This window comes from Notechis scutatus, chromosome 7, assembly GCF_049901735.1.
Source record: "Notechis scutatus isolate UNSWTSFEM ecotype Mainland chromosome 7, rNotScu1.2, whole genome shotgun sequence".
Taxonomy (NCBI): domain Eukaryota; kingdom Metazoa; phylum Chordata; class Lepidosauria; order Squamata; family Elapidae; genus Notechis; species Notechis scutatus.
The window spans coordinates 14,204,812-14,223,904 of NC_142015.1; the positions used below are offsets into that span (position 1 = coordinate 14,204,812).

Genomic DNA, 19,093 nt, shown 5'->3' on the forward strand with positions numbered 1-19,093 from the left:
GAAGAATGGAAATGTAGGACCTGAGAAATGTCTGTGGCAAAACCAGAAGAGAGGGACTCTAGAATAAATTACCTCTAAATGAATGCTAAGTGACTGATCAGTTAAAAAGAAATATGCTATACCAGGTTGGTTACATAGAGAGAATTCATGAGGGTTGAACTGCAGAACAAATATAGATGGAAGAAATAATGGGTTGAGAGGAATACTAAGAAAGTTGTGACTGGATGCAGTTCATTAGATCCTCAAGAGGAAGAGATGAAGTTAAAAAAATAAAAATCAGAATCTGAAATGGTATATAGACATGTTGAAAACAAGGACAGTTTATAGCTGGAAGTCTGCATAAGTCAATGGTATTTGTATTAGTAAATAAATAATAGCTTGCCTTACTTGGCCATATCCCCCTCTCTGAGGATCATTTTCAAAGGGTTTTGTGGAATGGTGGAAAGATAAGTTTTAAGTAGAATGTAAAATTTTCCAAAGCTGGAATGTTTTCTTTTCTGATAACATTCCAGGGAATGTTGCTGTCTAGTTCTGCTCATTTGCCATCACTTTACACCTATGCTTGGTCTCAATCAAGCATTACCGTTTAATTACTGAATTTGAAAACTTTCTTTTTAATTTGGGAAGATGAATTGTTTAGGTCAAGAATAAATATTTGGGAATTTTCTTCCTTTCAAACATGCTAGGTGTGCTACAGGCGAAATGGGCATAATGAGATGGACGAGCCAATGTTCACTCAGCCATTAATGTATAAGCAGATCCGAAAACAGAAACCTGTGCTACAGAAGTATGCTGAGACTCTGATTTCACAAGGAGTAGTAAATCAACCAGAATATGAGGTACTTTCATTTATGGCTTAACAATCATTCTGTAGCCCAGCCATGCTTAGATATCTTGATATTCCTCATCCCATTGTGGTATCAAACATTTCATAATTTCAGAGACTTTTTACATTTTTTAAATATTACAGTAGATGACACTATACAGAAACATTCAATACGCAGCCAGGATTAGTAAAATAATTTTATTTTTCTGTGGCAACTGATAAAATTTCTCTGATATCGTGTAGCTTATTGAAACTTGTTTAACTTGATATATGCTATTGTGTATATTAACTGGCTTGTTATAGGAACACACACACACACACACACACACACTTTGGAAACAACTTTTCATAAATAGGGACATCTTTGCCCCAGCAGAATCTCTGACTTTATTATAGACAAAATAGAAACAGATATTCCCAGCCCAGTAGATAAATTACAGTGATTGCTACTACTAGTTTTGGTTGAGAAATGTGTTATAATTCTAAGAAGGCATTTTGTTTAGAGTAAAGTGTTGATAGTATTTGTCCTTGGGGTCATCTCTACATTATGCTCCTTTTGTATTCCAGGAGGAAATTTCCAAGTATGACAAAATCTGTGAAGAGGCTCATGCCAGGTCCAAGGATGAAAAAATCCTTCACATCAAGCATTGGTTAGACTCTCCATGGCCTGGTAAGTTACTGTCTGCTTGCTAATGGCCATTGAGAAAAAAAATAGTTCTTGGCCAAAAGATTGCACTTGCCGTTTCTGGCACAAACATGAGTTGTCCTTGCCTAGTACTCTGAGTTCTGAAAATTCTGTACAAGGATCATAAGAGGTAATCAGCATTATTAATAAACAAAATGTGCTTGCATTAAACTAAGAGGCACTTGATAAAGAATTTTTGTTCTTCTCCCAGATGCTCTGGCAGGATGATCCAGTAGTTTAATTGGACAGTTTATTTGCCAAATACCTTCTCAAAAGAAATTTGGCAATGAGGAACATCTTTAAGGAATTGTTCTAACTAGAGCTTGTTCCTCCTGTGAATGTCTTCCTTGCATCTTTTTATGTCATCTTCTGAAATGTCCAGGTTTCTTCACCCTGGATGGCCAACCTCGGAGCATGACTTGTCCTTCTACCGGCTTGACTGAAGAAGATTTGGTCCATATAGGAAAGGTGGCCAGTTCAGTTCCTGTTGAAAATTTTACCATTCATGGGGGTATGGTTTTCTATATTTTTAACCGTTGAGTTTTACTTTTTAAATTATTTCATTAGAAAATGCAGTATCTTACTTGCATGGACGGGTCTTTTGCAAAGTTTCCTTGAAGCCTGTCTTAGATAGATGTTCAGAATTGAGGGAACAATCAGTATTTTGCTTGTGTTTTGCATGTTTTAATGATAGCTAACAGGATTCCATGTATTATATCCTAGTGCATTTGGGCCTACCTCATAGCCAATCCAAGCTGTCAACAAATTAAGATGAAAATAGATTCTACTTTGGAACTTAATCTTTCAGTCTTGGTCTTTGTTCTTTTTTTACAGTTTATATTTGTGCTTTGATTTATAGCATCCTTACCAGGCATGTGAATTTCAGCTCCTAAAATTCCACAGCCAGCATGTTGAGGACTCTGGAATTGTAGTACATACATCTGAAGGGTACTCAGTTACTGAAGTGATGTATGATGCAATATTCTTCACTGTTTGCTACCCAAAGCAACAGACTTGCTTCATCTGAAAAGGCATCTATACATTTTGGAAAATACTACCTTAAAGTTTTCAATCAGATTATTATTTTTTCTCTAAAGGCTTAAGCAGGATTCTAAAAACACGAGGAGAGATGGTTTCCAATAGGACTGTAGACTGGGCCTTAGCAGAGTATATGGCGTTTGGCTCTCTTCTTAAAGAAGGAATCCATATTCGGCTGAGTGGACAAGATGTTGAAAGAGGAACATTCAGGTAAAGTGTGTTGACTATACATGGGCAGTCTTTCTTTAACCAATACAGGATTTTAGTGAAAATCCATAACATTTGGGGGCAAATGCAAAATGTTGTTAGCATTATCCTCAGCTTAGGCTAGGTGGATATCAGTATACAAATGTACAAAGTTGGATTAATGAAAATCCAGAAGCACCATTTTTTCCTATTGCTTTAGGAAAGACAATAGGTTGTCAGTAAAGATCCAAGATATCAGACCAGGAAGGGCAAAGTATACTTTGACCCAATACCTGAAGGTGTGTAACTGAGTAGTAATCTCAATCCCTACTGCAGACAAATGTGTTTGAGACTCAGCAAGGAACTTGAAATAGGTTCCTAAGAAATTGGAGTATAACTCTAGCGGATCAATGGCATTTCATATTTAACTGAGTATACTTGGCATGCAGCTGGGATGAATCAGTCCCCTTTAGTATAGAAAATGATTGCAAAGTGGCTGTGGCTGACTGGGCATTTTGTAGTACATATTCTCTGTATGTTGCGCTTAAGATTGTGGCATGGAAAACATATTTAGCCCGCTCGATAGAATGATTATTTGGAGTCCAAATAGGATGGCATTTCACAAAGACTATCACTTTGGTCTTTTTGTAGTTCATTTCCAGAGCCAAAACTAGAAATAATTGGCCAAAACTTTGGGCACCTGTTATAAGCCTGTCAGGGAAGTTAATGTGACTATCTCCATATAATGAAATTGAAATATGGTTCTTGGCTAGTTTTGGTGAGAAGTAATTTATCATGGCAACTAGTGCATTAATATAATAATTAAATAATTAATGGGGTAGGAATACTGCTGTCAGCCTTGGAAGCCATTTTTCTCTTTGGAGCTTCGAGGCTGCCACAGTCAGTGCCTGGGTATTTGGGAGGGGGGATTTCATAGTGAGGTAGAAATTTAGACATAACAACATTCTTTCTCAGAGAATCAAGGGCATGTTGCTCTGCACCTGGAGGGGATTGACTGGAGGGATGTCTCCAGTTGGGAGGAAGATTGGATTGGGCCATGTGATGGATTGATGGATGCAGGGGGATGGATCTTTGATTCTCTTTTGGGAAAGGAAAACCTGGAACTCTCAAATTCGGGTTTTCCCAGATTTGCCAATATGACAACTCTAATAAAATGGAACTTTGAGGAATTGCTTGTCTTGGAGTTTACTGGTTTGGAGTTGGTTAGTTGGAACACTGACAACTGCCTTGTCTGTGTCCTCTATCTCACTGGTCTGATATCTTGGATCCTTATTGACAACCTTTTGTCTTTCCTAAAGCAATAGGAAAAAATGATGTATTTATTTATTTATTTATTTATTTGATTTGCCAATTGTTTACAAGATAATAAGTATAAGTGTATACATGGTTGTGAATACATGAAATGGGTACATATAAGAAAAAATAAAAGAATAAGAGAAACAATAGGACAGGGACGGTAGGCACGTTGGTGCGCTTATGCACGCCCCCTACAGACCTCTTAGGAAAGGGTGAGGTCAGTAGTAGACAGTCTAAGGTTAAAGTTTTTGGGGTTTGGGGAAGAGACTACAGAGTCGGGTAGAGTATTCCAGACATTGACCACTCTATTGCTGAAGTCGTATTTCCTGCAATCAAGTTTGGTGCGGTTTACTTTGAGTTTGTATCTATTGTGTGCTCTTGTGTTGTTATGGTTGAAGCTGAAGTATTCATTGACAGGTAGGACATTGCAATGTATGATTTTATATACCATGCTTAAGTCAGACCGAAGACGGCGTAATTCAAGGTTTTCTAGTTCTAGAATTTCAAGTCTGGTGGCATAAGGTATTCTACAACGAGTAGAAGAGTGGAGAACTCTTCTTGTGAAATATTTCTGGACTTTCTCAATTGTGCTAATATCAGATACGTAATGAGGGTTCCAGACTGATGAACTGTATTCGAGTATTGGTCTAGCAAATGTTTTGTATGCTCTGGTTAGTAGTGTGATATTACCAGAGAAAAAGCTACGTAGGATTAGGTTAACAACTCTTAATGCCTTTTTGGCTATGTAGTTGCAGTGGGCTCTAGCACTTACATCATTAGAGGTGAGTATTCCAAGGTCCTTTACAGAGCTTGGGTCATCAACAAGATCTTGACTATTCAGCTTGTATTTTATTTTCTGATTTTTTTTGCCAATATGTAAGACAGAGCATTTATTTGTTGAGATTTGAAGTTGCCATTTGTTTGACCATTCAGATACATAGTCAAGATCTTTTTGTAGGGTAGCAGTATTGTCTGTGGTATTGAACAGCTTTACATCATCAGCGAAGAGAACGCAATTGCTCTTAATATGATCACAGAGGATACATGATCACATGTATTCTTTGGAGCTTTATTTAACTTTTATGGGGATTTGATTACAGAGATTGCAGTATAGATTAGTAGTTGCAGCCTTCTGTCTATAGAAGAGTTTTGCAATTTGCACAACAGGTTGGGCCTAGAAATCAGATTCAAAGCTGCTTTGAAGTCTGTGACAGCTGTATAGTATAAGGCCCATGATTTAGAGGAGTAGTTTTCTGCCAGGAATTTAAATAAAATTTTCACTTTTATCTTCTCCAGCCATCGGCACCATGTCTTGCATGATCAGAATGTTGACAAGAGAACCTGTATTCCCATGAATCATCTGTGGCCAAATCAAGCTCCTTACACTGTCTGCAATAGTTCTCTCTCAGAATATGGAGTCCTAGGTATGTCCTTTCCCTACTAAAACTTAAAGGAGTTATATAAACTGTTGATTTTTAAGTCTATCCCTCCCTGATAATCTTCCTACACCCAAAAGAGCTTTCCATTTCTATCAATGCAGGATTTGAGCTTGGCTTTGCTATGGCCAGTCCCAATGCTTTGGTGGTTTGGGAAGCTCAATTTGGCGACTTCCACAATACAGCTCAGTGTATCATCGACCAGTTCATCTGCTCTGGGCAGGCCAAATGGGTGAGGCAGAATGGCATTGTACTTCTTCTTCCCCATGGCATGGAGGGCATGGTAAGGAAACATTTGTGTTGTTTTCTAATAAGTCTCCTTTTACCTGCCTGATAGGTGGATTTAGACAATATCTATGTTTAGACTGTGTTAAATTAGATCCTACATATATGTATTTGCCCTGCATTGAAAATTGTTGCATATGTTGAGGTAATTAAAAACATTAAAGCCTGTGTCAGCATAACAAAATTGAAAATGAGAAATAATATTAACTTTTGTTCTGATATTAGAACATGGAAAAGTGCCTAATAGTGCATATTAAATTGGGGGTTTGAATTTAGATTTATTTCTTTATTGCTTTGTTTATTATTTTTTACATCATTTGTTCAGCATTTCAGAGCCATTGGCTGATTTCTCATTTACCTCTATCAAGATAGAAAAAGCTAAGGGAAAAAATAACTGGCTTAACGTCGTCCAGCTAATTCCATTATTAAGAGAGGACTTGAACATGGTTCTCCCTGCTTCCTATCCAGTTACTTTAACCATTGCTCTATAGCAGGGGTGGGCAAACTACGGCCCGCGGGCCACATCCAGCCCGTTGGTCTGTCCAATGCAGCCCGCCCCTGAAAAAAAATCGCTGTGCCGCATGGCCCCCAAAGCTGCAAAACAGTGCGGAGCGATCTAGGGGTAGGAAAGAAAAGAAATTTGCAAAGGCCTCGGCTGGGAGTTTGAAATCACCTTCGAGTGCGACCTCTCAGAAGGTGAGTCCCCGCCGATCCCCTTTTTTTCCGGGGCTTCCAGGCTTAAACTTTGCAAAGGCAAAGCTTGCAGGCTGGAGCGTCTTCCCGCCGAGGAGCGGGAAGGGTTCCACCTGGCGGGCGGGGCGGGCTGCTTGGAGCCACCTAAAGCTAGGCCGCTGCTGGTGGAGCCTTGCCCTGCCTTGGTGCCCCGTTTCCCGGCTCGGCGGTCCTGCTCGGGCGGCACTTTAAAAGCCTGCTCCCAGCACCTGAGCAACTTCCCAGCAACTTTCTGCTTCGTTTTAACTCGCGGGCGCTCGCGCCTGGCCCCGAGCCGCGTGGCGGAGGGGAAGCCCGGCGGGCGGGTGGGCAGGCGGGCTGCTTGGAGGAGGCGACCTGGCAGCGCTCCGGGCTTCCCCTCCGCCGTGCGACTCGGGGCGAGGCGCGAGCGCCCGTGAGTTAAAACGAAGCCGAAAGTTGCTGGGAAGTTGCTCGGTTTTCCGGGGCTTCCAGGGCTTTGCAAAGGCAAAGTTTGCAGGCTGGAGCGTCTTCCCGCCGAGGAGCGGGAAGGGTTCCGCCCAGCGGGCGGGCGGGCTGCTTAAACTTTGCTCGGGTGGCACTTTAAAAGCCTGCTCCCAGCACCCGAGCAACTTCCCAGCAACTTTCGGCTTCCTTTTAACTCGCGGGCGCTCGCGCCTGGCCCCGAGCCGCGTGGCAGAGGGGAAGCCCGGCGGGCGGGCAGGCTGCTTGGAGGAGGTGACCCGGCAGTGCTCCGGCAGCAGCAACAGGCAGTTTCGCCCGGGCTTCGCTCAGGTGTCCGGCTGGGGCTGTCAGGAGTTGCTACCGCCGGCGCAGCTCCGTGCGGCTCAGTCCGCGTTGCCTTGGGAAGGAAAAGGCAAAACCAGGAGCCGCTGAGCCTGAGCCTCCGGTGCCGCTGCTCCCGTTGCAAAGCACCGCCGCGGCTCTTCCTTTTTGCCTTTCCCTTCCCGAGGCAACGCGGGACTGGAGCCGCACGGAGCTGCGCCGGCGGTAGCAACTTCTGACTCAGGGGGCCTCCGAGGGGAGGGGAAGGAGGAGAAGAGGGGGGGAAAGGGTGGGGGGGCGATTCCCAAAAAATCTTGTGCTGACCCGGCCCGTCTGTCAAATTTTAAAAGTCAATGCGGCCCCCGAGCCAAAAAGTTTGCCCACCCCTGCTCTATAGCAACTCTCTTTCTGGAAGAAATGCTCAGTTTTGCCTCAATGTTCTCTTTAGCCAAGGAAAAGCCATTACTCAAGGAAGTCCCATATCTGTTGCAGGGCCCTGAGCATTCTTCTGCTCGACCAGAACGATTCTTACAAATGTGCAATGATGATCCAGATGTCTTCCCGGTGAGTTGGCTGTGAGTGCTTGTTGGCCATACTTTCCTTCTGTCCACACGTCTCTTAGCCACATTTCTAAGAATGCCGAGAAGAGTTGGGGGGCGGGGGGGATAAGTCTTGTTGTAGACTGAAGGACTCCTCCATGTGTCCCTAAACACTCCGTAATCACCTCAGTGCTTTACTTCAGGGTAGGCAACCTGAGATTACAAGGATGCAGATTAGAGCCCCCAATTCAACATCTAACCAATATCCATCAAATAAAAAGTGTCACAGATTGCTAGCAGTTTGAGATGGGCAATGCAAGAATTGTAAAACAAAATACTTACAAAGAAAAAAAATCCTCAAAACATCTGGCCTACTATAATTTGGCTCTCATCCCGCCCTGTTTAGCTGTCTTGCTTCCTCTCACCTTTTAAGGGGAACCCCCTTCCCTAGTTCCAGAGATATATTTCACAGTTGATTTTCAGGTTCTTCGATCACTTTGGCAATGCACGCAATTCTTCTCCTTTCTGAACTCCATCATTGTTTTCCTACAGAAACTAGACGACTTTGATGTGCGCCAGCTGTACGACTGCAATTGGATTGTTGTAAACTGCTCCACTCCAGCAAACTTTTTCCATGTTATGCGGCGGCAGATACTTCTCCCCTTCCGGAAACCAGTCAGTATGAAGAATGACTTCCTTAGTACAAAGAGGGACATGGGTTCTCCCTTCCCCCCCATGTTAGCTTTCGAGCTTTAATTAGACCCTGAAGTCAAGTAGAAAGTGGCACATGATAACTTGTGAAACAATTCTGAACTTATCACTAGTCAAAGAAAAACACTGCTGGATGGGGGAACTATAAACAAGGTTAATTTGCAAAGAGCCTGTTTTTCTTGGTGGATTCTGACTATCCGGCCAGTTCTGTTCCTTGGCATTTTTTACAGCACCCTGTTCACTACCTAGGAGTTCTCTTTCCAATAAAAGACAGTGGTCAAATGTTTTCACTTCCTTGTTGAACTTTATGCCACATACATATTCATGCCTTAAAAGTTAATTAGCTAGTCATAGCTGATACACTCTACTGAGTATTAATACCTTAGTTTTCAGGCAAATTATTTTAAATTGTATCTTACAAAATATTATAACCCAATGATCCTGGAGCTCTTGTTTTTCTGACTGATGAAAAGAACTTTTTTCAGAGCAGTTGAACTGAGTGGCAGATAATGAGGGAAGTATCAAATACAGGTAATCCTCGCTTAACAACCCTAACTGGGATCAGAATTTCTGCCATTAAGAGATGCAGTCCTTTAGTGAAACATCAAGACTTCCCTACTTAGAGGTGACAATTTTAATAGTTCCAGTTGCAGTTGTTAGGCCAGGAGCTTATACTTCTGTCCTGTCCTGCTGTTCTCATTGCCGCTTCAACTCTCCCCATTCACTTATCTATCCCCCATTCCTGCCATCTTGTCCCCTCTGCCACTCTGCATCTACCACTCCATTGCCCCTGCTGCTCCTGTTCCCTCTGCTGCTCTTGCCAGCCTGACTTGCATTTCCCTTGCACAGCTAATTTTCACCATTTTCTTCTTCCTGCTGCTGCTGAGGCATGCCAGCAGCTGCCTACAGCTGCTTCAAGAAGGTTCAAACTGGGTGTATCTTGTTGAGGAAGAAGATGCAAAAATCAGCTTTGGGCAATAAGGGCAGTAGAGTGCAGGGCCTTGGGGGTGCAAGGTAGCAAGGGTGGCAGAGTGCAGGCAGTCAAAAGGGCAGATCTGGGGGAGAGATAAGCAAGTGAGTGGAGCTGAAGTGTACCTTGTCATTGTGGACAAACTGCCCAGGGTCCGAATTTTGATTACATGACTGCAGGGGCACCACAGGCATAATGTTGAGAACTATCATAACTTTGAAAGGTCACTGAATGAATAGTCGGTAAACAAGGACTGCCTATATAGTGCTAGCAGAATGGATCCAATCCAGTATCCTGATTCCAGTAGCCTTTAACTCGGTGCTTTTGGAAAGCCAAGAAACCCAGAGTTAAGATTGTGGCTCTTCCTCATAGCTACCCCCCTCCTGGCATCCAGGTTTACTGCTTCTGAGATGGGAAGCCTGCAGAGCCACCAGAATCCTCCATGACTGTATTTTAAAGCCATCTCAGCCTGATTCCTTTTCTCACTGAATCCATGAAATCTGCTGGCATACTTTCTATTCTTACCTTCTTGAGGCTTTCTTACTTCAGAGCATTGTCTGTACTTTGCCGAATGCAGATATATTACTATTCCAAAAGCTAAACTACAGATCCAAATACTTTAGGATCTCTACAGCATCCCAGCAAGTGCACATTTTGGATTTCACCACCATTTGAGTCTTATTCAAGAAATGATTGAAATCAAACATTTCAGAGTATTTAAAACAGTCCCTTTTAATAATTTAAACAATACAATCAAAAGACGAACAGAGGTAGATGCAAGCATTTCGTATTGACTCATCAGTACCTACATTACAATAACTAAAATCAGCCTCAAATCTATCAAATCAAATTTAGCAAGAGCATTAATTAAGCCTGTAATTTCGACTATCACTAAAGATATTGTTACCGAAAAGAGCACTTTTATTGTTTTGCATTCCTGCTAAATATCTTACTGATAAGTATGAAAAATTACTTTATCCTGGTTGTGTGCCTCTTTGGTCAGTGTTCCCCTAATAACATTGAGTACAGTTCTGATGATGTTAAAAATAGAACCTTTGAATAATTAACTTTGGATTATTGTTCTTTCATTAAATTCTGAACATTTCTGTTCTTACACCTCAGTATTGATTTGGGTCGTGTTCCCCTGGTCCTATCTCTCCCTCCCTCCCACTCTCTTTTGTTTAGCTGATAGTCTTCACTCCAAAGTCCTTGTTGCGTCACCCTGAAGCTCGGTCCAGCTTTGATGAAATGCTGGCAGGTACAGTAGATTTGGGATCAGGGCTAGGGAGGAATGTCTTCTTTGGTAGGAGGGAAGATATGACTGAACAATTAGGCAAGGAAACTCTTGAAACACAAGGTCACAAAGACAACTCTGCATGCCAGCCTTCCTAAAGTTCTGTTAACCTTCATAGGAACAGAGTCAGTTTTGGATGTCTGGGTCTTCTGTGCTAGGAAAAATTATCACCATCACTAAATGATACCCAGGGAAAGAGTTCATATGTAGCAAAATAGTTGGAGCTGTCATTTTTCTCTGACTCAGTCCTCAAGACCTTGGTTTAAGGTCATGAATTTTGTTATGATGTTCCTCCAACAGGCAGCGTAACACTTTGCTTTTACTTGGAGTTTCCTGTGAAGAAATACATGAACAGGGATTAGTGCTCCGTTGCTACTTGCATTTGACAAAAGCTTTAAAGTTGGAGCCATAGTACACCAACAATTATCATTAATCTTGATATTTTAAACAAATCCTGTGGCTTCAAAGAATAGTGTGGTTTCTGTCAACAAAATCAGGCCTTTATGGAAAAGATACCCTGCTATTAATTCTGCCTTTTGTTAACTTCCTCATATTTGTCCCGTTCCTCTTTTTTATAAACTCCTTGGAGCGGATTTTACTATGTATACTGATGTATAACAAAAAATAATAACCTCCACTGTTTTCCAGGCACTCATTTCCAGCGTGTCATCTCAGACACTAGTCTGGCAGCACAGAATCCAGAACAAGTCAAACGAGTTCTCTTCTGCACTGGTAAACTTTATTATGAACTTATTCGAGAGCGGAAGACACGGAATAGGGAAGCAGATGTGGCCATTACAAGGGTAGAGCAGGTAGGGCTTTTGTGGGAATGATATTGCTGACTTAACAAAAGTAGGATCCCGGAATGTTTTTTTAGCTCTAAACAATAAGTATTTTGAAACTCACTAGAATTTTATAAACAAGAAGCTAAAGAATTCTATACTTGTACGCCAAATGACTAAGTCTTCCACTGGCAAAAGTAAAATTTAAGTATCAGGCATATTCTGGTCCTCTAGCTTTGTTTCGTGGACTACAGTTCTGAAGTAGAGTCAGGTTTTCTGCAATATTTTGCAGGTTTCTGACAGACGTCTGGTTCTGAAAAGAATCCTAAAAGGTTTGTGCAGCAAATATCTGAACAGGCTTATGAATTTTCTCTTCATTCCTCCTAGCAAATGAGCCAAGATGGAGGTTAAAGTATGCATGATCTGACTTTGCCTGCAGAATATTTGGATTAGGCCCAACATATTGCTAAATGAAAGTCCTTCTTGGCCTTAACAACTTTTTAAATTTCTGATACATTACTCAGTCCTTTTTTTCTTTTTTAATTGTATAAGTATCTTATGGATTGAATGCTTGTTTTTCCATTTCCCCATGGAGCTTGTAAACCAGACTGACCTTTTTTAAAATTTTCCTATTACAATTTGTTTATAAAGGTAGAAGGCTGAAAATCATTCATAATCAACCCAAGGCCTTTTCTTTCTAGCTGTCGCCATTCCCTTTTGACCTCCTGCTGAAGGAATTCCATAAATACCCCAATGCAGACCTAGTTTGGTGTCAAGAAGAGCACAAAAACCAAGGATATTATGATTATGTGAAACCTAGACTCCGCACAACCATTGACCGTGCAAAGCCAGTGTGGTAAGGGGCTTCTTCGGCTACTCTGATAGAGGGATAGGTGTCAGCTGGTGCTCCATTCAAAATCCAAGAAATAAATACATAGACTCCATTAATTAGAGAAAAGATATATTTTACTGGCAATCAAGCAGTAGCATCAAAGTAATTCTGAATCTGAGAAAATGAGTGCGTAAATCACATACACAAAGTGATGGCAATGTTCCCACCCATAATAGTTTAAACTGTCCATCCGATAAAAAGTTGTATATAATGTCATGTGGGCACCTCCAGGTGATGATGAGGCCTCTGTCGACCTTGACATATTTTGATAAAGAGCAGCGCTTGCGCATAGTATAGGAAAGAAACATAAGCAAGAAACTCCCCCCCCCCCCAAACTTATACAGTTCTTTTTTGTAAAACCTCCAGCTTGCTTCCCATAACTATGTCCCTCCTCCTTCCCCCATTACTTATGACAGCCGAAAGATGCAAAGCAAAGGAAGGAAATCTTGAAGGCTGACATTCGGCCCTCCTGCAAAAGAGGCGTTAGCCCTATAAAAGAAAAAAGAATACAAGATAAAAGAATAATGTACATGTAATACCACAGTACTATAATTTAGGGTTTGTCAGGATATTTAGTATGAAATGCTTTGATAAGCGTAGGAGCTCGAACATTCTTCTCATTCACCCATTTGGACTGGGAAGGAGGAAAATGTTTCCAGACAACCAAATATTGGAGTCGACCTCTTTGTTTCCTAGAATCCAAAATTTCTTTAACTTCAAAATGTTGTTCACCTTCAATTAACAAACGCATGGGGGGATCGACCTGAGCTGGTCTCAGGTCGGAGGTATGTTCAGGTTTTAATAAACTAACATGAAAGACAGGGTGGATTCGTCGGAGAGTTTTTGGTAATTTCAGTTGGACAGCCACAGGATTCACAATTTGTTCAATTGGAAAAGGTCCGACATACTTAGATCCAAGCTTTTTTGACTTTTGTGTGGTCTGCAATTATCTGGTGGATAAGAAGACCTTATCTCCAACCTGATATTGTTTTTCTGGAGCTCTCTTTTTGTCTGCAATTTTTTTATGAGCTTGATGAGCATCATCTAATGCTTTACGGGTAACCGGCCAAGAAAGCTGGAGTTGGGTTATCCACTCACTTAATGACTAAATGCTAGATTTTTCCTGTCGAAGCTTGGGTATGGGTACAAAGTCTTGTCCCGAAGCCACTTTAAATGGAGTAAACCCAGTACTACTATGAACCGAATTGTTATACGCTACCTCAGCGAATGGCAATAGGTCTGCCCAATTATCTTGCTGATAATTTATATAGCATCTAAGATACTTTTCCAATATCGAGTTAGTTCTCTCACAAGCCCATTGGTTTGTGGGTGGTGGGCAGAGCTTAAGCCCTGGGCGGAGCCCAACAATTTCAGGAACTCCTTCCAAAAAATTGAGGTAAACTGGACACCCCTATCTGAGATTATGTGTTCAGGAACACCATGTAACCTGGATGTATGTAAAATAAACAGTTTAGCCAAAGTTTTCACAGGTGGGATTTTTGCGCAAGGTATGAAGTGTACCTGTTTGGAAAACAAGTCTGTTACTACCCAAATAACTATTTCCCCCACTCTCAGGTAATTCCACTATAAAATCCATAGAAATTTCTTTCCATGGAGCAGTTGGTCTAGCTACATTTTGTAGCAAGCCTGCTGGTTTAACAGGAGGCTGTTTGGCTGAGGCACAGATAGGACAACTAGCCACATAAGTTTCAATGTCCTTTTTCAAAGTAGGCCACCAAAATTGCCTTTTAACCAAGTGTAAGGTTTTTACAAATCCAAAATGTCCAGCAGCTTTAGAGTCATCAGCTTGCTGTAATATTTGGTTTCTCAACTTTGCTGGTACTTATAATTTGGCCCCCACTCATGCCAATCCATCTCTAACCATACAGTTATTTGAGTGAGCCAGGAACCAATCATCAAGTTTCAGAGCTTCTTTTAACTGTACAGATAAATTATTTGATAAATCAATTTCCCTCTTTTTCTGGGCTCTGGTAACCACTGGAGCCACCAACTGTTTGGTTGGGACAATAGGCCGGACCACTTCTGGGCAGGCACTATTATATTGAGGTAATCTAGATAAAGCATCCGCCATGAAGTTCTTCCCCCCTGGAATGTACTTCAATTAAAAATTAAAGCGTTTGAAGTACTGCGCCCAGCAAACATGTTTGGGAGACAGCTTCCGAGGTGTTTTCAGAGCCTTTAAATTTTTATGATCTGTCCACACCTCAAAGGGGTGTTTTTCCCCTTCTAGAAAATGCCTCCAGGTTAACAGAGCCCAGCAAACTGCAAAAGCTTCTTTTTCCCAGATGCCCATCTTCTTTCAGTCTCAGTTAGTTTACGGGAGGTATATGCACACGGCTGCAGAGTCCCCGTCTCGTTTGCTTGAAGTAACACCGCCCCCACTGCTACATCACTCACATCGGCTTGGATCTTCTAGCTCCCGCGGTGTCATCAAGTACAGTTTCGGTTTTGGGAGTTTCACTCCTGGCAAAATTTCAACACTACAATCTGTTGAGCGATTGGGGGCTCATCCGAGGCCTTCTCACTGAATACCTTAAGTCCCAATATTCTTCAGGAATTTTCTCCTCTCCCCTCAGATTCTCGGTGCCAGTGGAGGCCAGCTCTGTGGGATTCGGGGGTTTCTGTTGAGATTGCCCCTCCCCTTCTGGAGGTTGGTCAGTATGTATATGCAGTGATCCTCTCCTCCAGTCAACTTGGGGGTTCCATTTCCGGAGCCAGGGCAAACCCAGTAGTAGGGGGCACTCCATCCCAGGGGCAACAATAAAACACAAAGTCTCTCTATGCTTCCCCATTGTCATTTCTACTGGTTCTGTTATGAAATGTGTAGGGCCACCCCCGGCTACCAATCCATCCAGTTGGCAAAAGGCTATGGGCATTTTAGAAGTCTTTAGCCTTAAACCCATTTTCTCTACAACTTCTGAGCTGATTACGCACCTTGTGCACCCTGAGTCTAACAAGGCCAACGTTTCCTCTTGGGCTCCCAACGTGGGTAGCCTTAATCTCACTGGGATGGTCATAGGGCCCTTGTTTGGACTTACCAGCGAGTCGTCTTCCGATTTGGATTCACTCTCTTCAGAAGAGATTGGAGTTCCCAGCTCCTCTCTTTTCGGAGGGGCGATCTCTACAACCTCTTCGGCTTTAAGAGCTGTTTCGCAAGGTTTGACTGGAGTTTTTTCAGGTTTTCTTCCTCCTTCTAGCACCCGCTTTTTCTCCATCTTGGTAGACAGTCTACAGCCCGGTGACCTTCCTTCCCACATCGAAAGCATGCAGTAGTCTTGGGCTTTGCCGCCGGCCCTCCCTTTTGAGGCTTTGAGGCTTCTCGAGGAGTGAGGGGGGGGGATGATTTTCTCCAACCAAGGCCACCCCTGTGTCTGTTTTGGGTCAGATCAATTTCCATTTCTGCTGCCAGCACGTACCACAGCTGCAGCTCACTGGGGTCCCTTCTGGCGATGCAGCTCTGATAAACATTTTTGTTTAACCCATCTTTAAAAGCTTCTATCAGGGCTCCCTGGGACCAGCCTCAAATATGACACGCCAGCTCTCTAAATTCCTGGGTGTAATGGGCCACTGATCTCCGCCCCAATTTATGGTTTTCATCCTAATCCTAGCCTTATGTTCAGCTAGTGGGTCTTCAAATCTGGCACACAATGCTGTCATGAACAGATCATAATTCATCAGCTGGGGAGCATTATCATTATGCAAAGTCACCATCCATTTTGCAGCTATCCCTTCCAGAACCAATCAAGTGGTAGCATCAAAGGATTCTGAATCTGAGAAAATGAATGTGTAAATGAATGTGTGTACAAAGTGATGGCAACGTTCCCACCCATAATAGTTTAAACTGTCCATTCGATAAAAAGTTGTATATAACGTCATGTGGGCATCTCCAGGTGGTGATGAGGCCTCTGTCCGTTGACCTGGACATATTTTGATAAAGAGCAGCGCTTGCGCATAGCATAGGAAAGAAACATAAGAAACTCCCCCCCCCAACTTATACAGTTCTTTTTTGTAAAACCTTCAGCTCGCTTCCCATAACTATGTCCCCCCTCCTCCCCCTGTTACTTATGACAGCCGAAAGATGCAAAGCAAAGGAAGGAAATCTTGAAGGCTGACAATAGGTTTATATAATTGCTCTGGCACAATCAGTCTGATTCCAGTGAGAGCACAGGAGTGGTCTGTTCTAGGAAAAGAAGAAAAGAACATGCTGACACAGAAAGTCTCAATAGCCCAGGCTTTATTTTTGGGCACAAACATTCCCTTAAAATCTGTACATACCAGTCAAATTTAACAATTTAAGCACGATTTAACATTGATTCCCAATGGAAAGCCAAATGGGTCACTGAACACCCAGACTTTGGAAGATGATCCCACACAAAAAAGGATGCCAGGCTTTGAACTACCACGTCACCAATGGATAGTTTTCAATAGGATTCTCATCTCACGTGGCATCTGCCAGGACTCTCTGTATAAATGAGGCCTAGCATCTTCCCCTCAGTGTGACTGGAGTCAAATTGTAGATCATATTGTGATTAGCTGTAAGTTGAAGTTATATATAGTCCACGATTTTTTTTTAATATAAATGATGCTACACTTCAATGGTTAGATGGGCTAGACATTGGTATTTGAACCCAGATCTTTTAACATGTAGATTTTATTGTGTTTTACTAATCTAGGTGAAATGTTAATATATTTCTAGTCCATTATTATATGCCATATACAGGAAGTAAGTAGGTAGGAGGTAGGTAGGTAGGTAGGTAAATAAATAAATAAATAAATAAATAAATAAATTTAAAAAAAAAAATAGCACAAGCAGCAATTACAAGTAAGCAATTGTCTGTCTGCTTTTCTCCCTCTAGGTATGCTGGCCGAGAACCTGCTGCTGCCCCAGCAACAGGAAACAAAAAGAATCACTTAACCGAACTGCAACGCTTGCTGGACACGGCCTTCAACCTCGACTCTTTCAAGGGCTTGTCTTAGATGCATCTGGACCTTAGTTCTGTCCCAACACCCTGTGTTTATGGTGTTTCTATCTATCATTTCTTTTCTGTGTCTTTAACTATAGACTTGTAAGCTAACTTAAGGAGCTTGTTATTAACCTCTTCCTGCTGTTAAAAGAAGTGCCCCATCAAAACAATCCCTGTCTGAATATTTGTGTTAAGGTTTCTGAGGGTTGCTGCATCTTCTGGATTCACTCCTGCACAAACCCCTGGGCTTACCTTGCTCCATTGCTCCAGGATGAGAGCTTCGAAGGGACTAATATTGGCCTTCCAAATAACCCTTGGTAGTGGGTGGTATGGTGGATTCTAGTTAATGCCTGATTCTTGACTTTAATCCCAAAATTAATCTGGAGCTCGCACTGCTTTGTGACAAATTATGATTTTCATCCCCCATTGCACTATTCAAGGTGCGTGTGAGCTGGTATTGAACTTGATTTTGGTGACAATATTACCTTTCCACAATATTCCATATCTCTGACATTGAAAATCCTGGGCTCACACTGTTTTACTGCTGTTATTTAACAATTAGTATTGTCTTCACTAGATGTACCTCTTTGAGGATATTTTATGGAAATCTTGTTTCTTTTAATGAAGGAAGCAGGATAATCTGCAAGGCACAGACCTAGGTGTTTGTTTTATCAAACTGTAACTCTTACTAATTCAAATCACATCCTGGATGAGGGCCTGTTTGAATCTTGGCATCTAATATATCTTTTTTTAACATGGTCACCATAACCATAACTATATGGGCCTTCAATTTCATCTAGCTTTTGGCTCTGACTCAGTATCTAGAAAAGAACATACCTAAAAAATCTGAAAATTCATTGGGTTCCAATGTCCCTGCTAAGAAATTTAGCTCTCTCTTTGTTTTGTCATTTTATACACCAGTAAAAATTACTTCATTAGAGATTCTGTTCTGTCTCTTGAATAGAATTTTTTCCCCCACTCTATATTCATTATCCCATTTCCCCCTGAATTTTAGGCAAAAGTGTGTAACTTTTATTTTACACTAATTTAATTTAGAAGATATAATTCTTTCACAGGATTTAACTTATGGATATAACAATATTTTAAGAAGTACTTGTGTATATGGGAGTGACAAATTTTAAAAGTCTGAAAATCCATTTTTGGCCTGTATAATTCTTTAGTTTGAAGAAAGTTGGATCATAACTTGTGTCATGCCACTGACATAGTCACAAATAATTTTTCAGCCATGGTTTCTATTATGCACAAGGGTTTCTCTACATATGGATACATGGGTCAATACACATACATACACATGTTATTTGCTGAAATATTTATACGTAAGGTACTTTAAGTATTATGGGCATAAACTGTAAGCAGAGGTTAGATTGTGTGCTCTTCTGATTGGGGAAATAACTCATATTGTCTTACATTTTTGATGGGTGAAATCAGTTACACTTGAGAGATTAAAAAGGTTGGGAAGTAGTTCCCAACATCCATTCTGTGAGTGTTCCCAGTTTGGTTTGTCCCTATCTTGTATCTTTTGGAGGCTTCCCAGGCGCCGAGTTTCCTTGGCTTTTCAGCACATACTTTTCTATCTAAAACAAGATTCTTAAGGTAGAAGCCTTCTAAGAGCACTGAAGAGATTCCACCTAAATCTGAAAATTTCTACTT

At 41.6% G+C, this 19,093-nt stretch overlaps 1 protein-coding gene across 5 annotated transcripts in view; it reads left to right on the forward strand.

Annotated features, from left to right (window-relative positions):
* Positions 1 to 18,579, forward strand: part of OGDH (oxoglutarate dehydrogenase) — a 53,537-nt gene extending 34,958 nt beyond the window's left edge. For all 5 annotated transcript variants that reach the window (XM_087969671.1, XM_087969675.1, XM_087969670.1 and 2 more), the window contains 12 exons: positions 687 to 839; positions 1,394 to 1,496; positions 1,894 to 2,022; positions 2,609 to 2,759; positions 5,349 to 5,476; positions 5,593 to 5,771; positions 7,742 to 7,813; positions 8,341 to 8,463; positions 10,655 to 10,727; positions 11,412 to 11,575; positions 12,247 to 12,401; positions 17,315 to 18,579. In XM_087969671.1, coding sequence (XP_087825797.1) covers positions 687 to 839; positions 1,394 to 1,496; positions 1,894 to 2,022; positions 2,609 to 2,759; positions 5,349 to 5,476; positions 5,593 to 5,771; positions 7,742 to 7,813; positions 8,341 to 8,463; positions 10,655 to 10,727; positions 11,412 to 11,575; positions 12,247 to 12,401; positions 17,315 to 17,435 — 1,551 coding nt within the window. In that variant the 3' untranslated portion in view covers positions 17,436 to 18,579. The remainder of the gene's footprint in view (positions 1 to 686; positions 840 to 1,393; positions 1,497 to 1,893; positions 2,023 to 2,608; positions 2,760 to 5,348; positions 5,477 to 5,592; positions 5,772 to 7,741; positions 7,814 to 8,340; positions 8,464 to 10,654; positions 10,728 to 11,411; positions 11,576 to 12,246; positions 12,402 to 17,314) is intronic.
* The last annotated feature ends 514 nt before the right edge of the window (positions 18,580 to 19,093 follow it).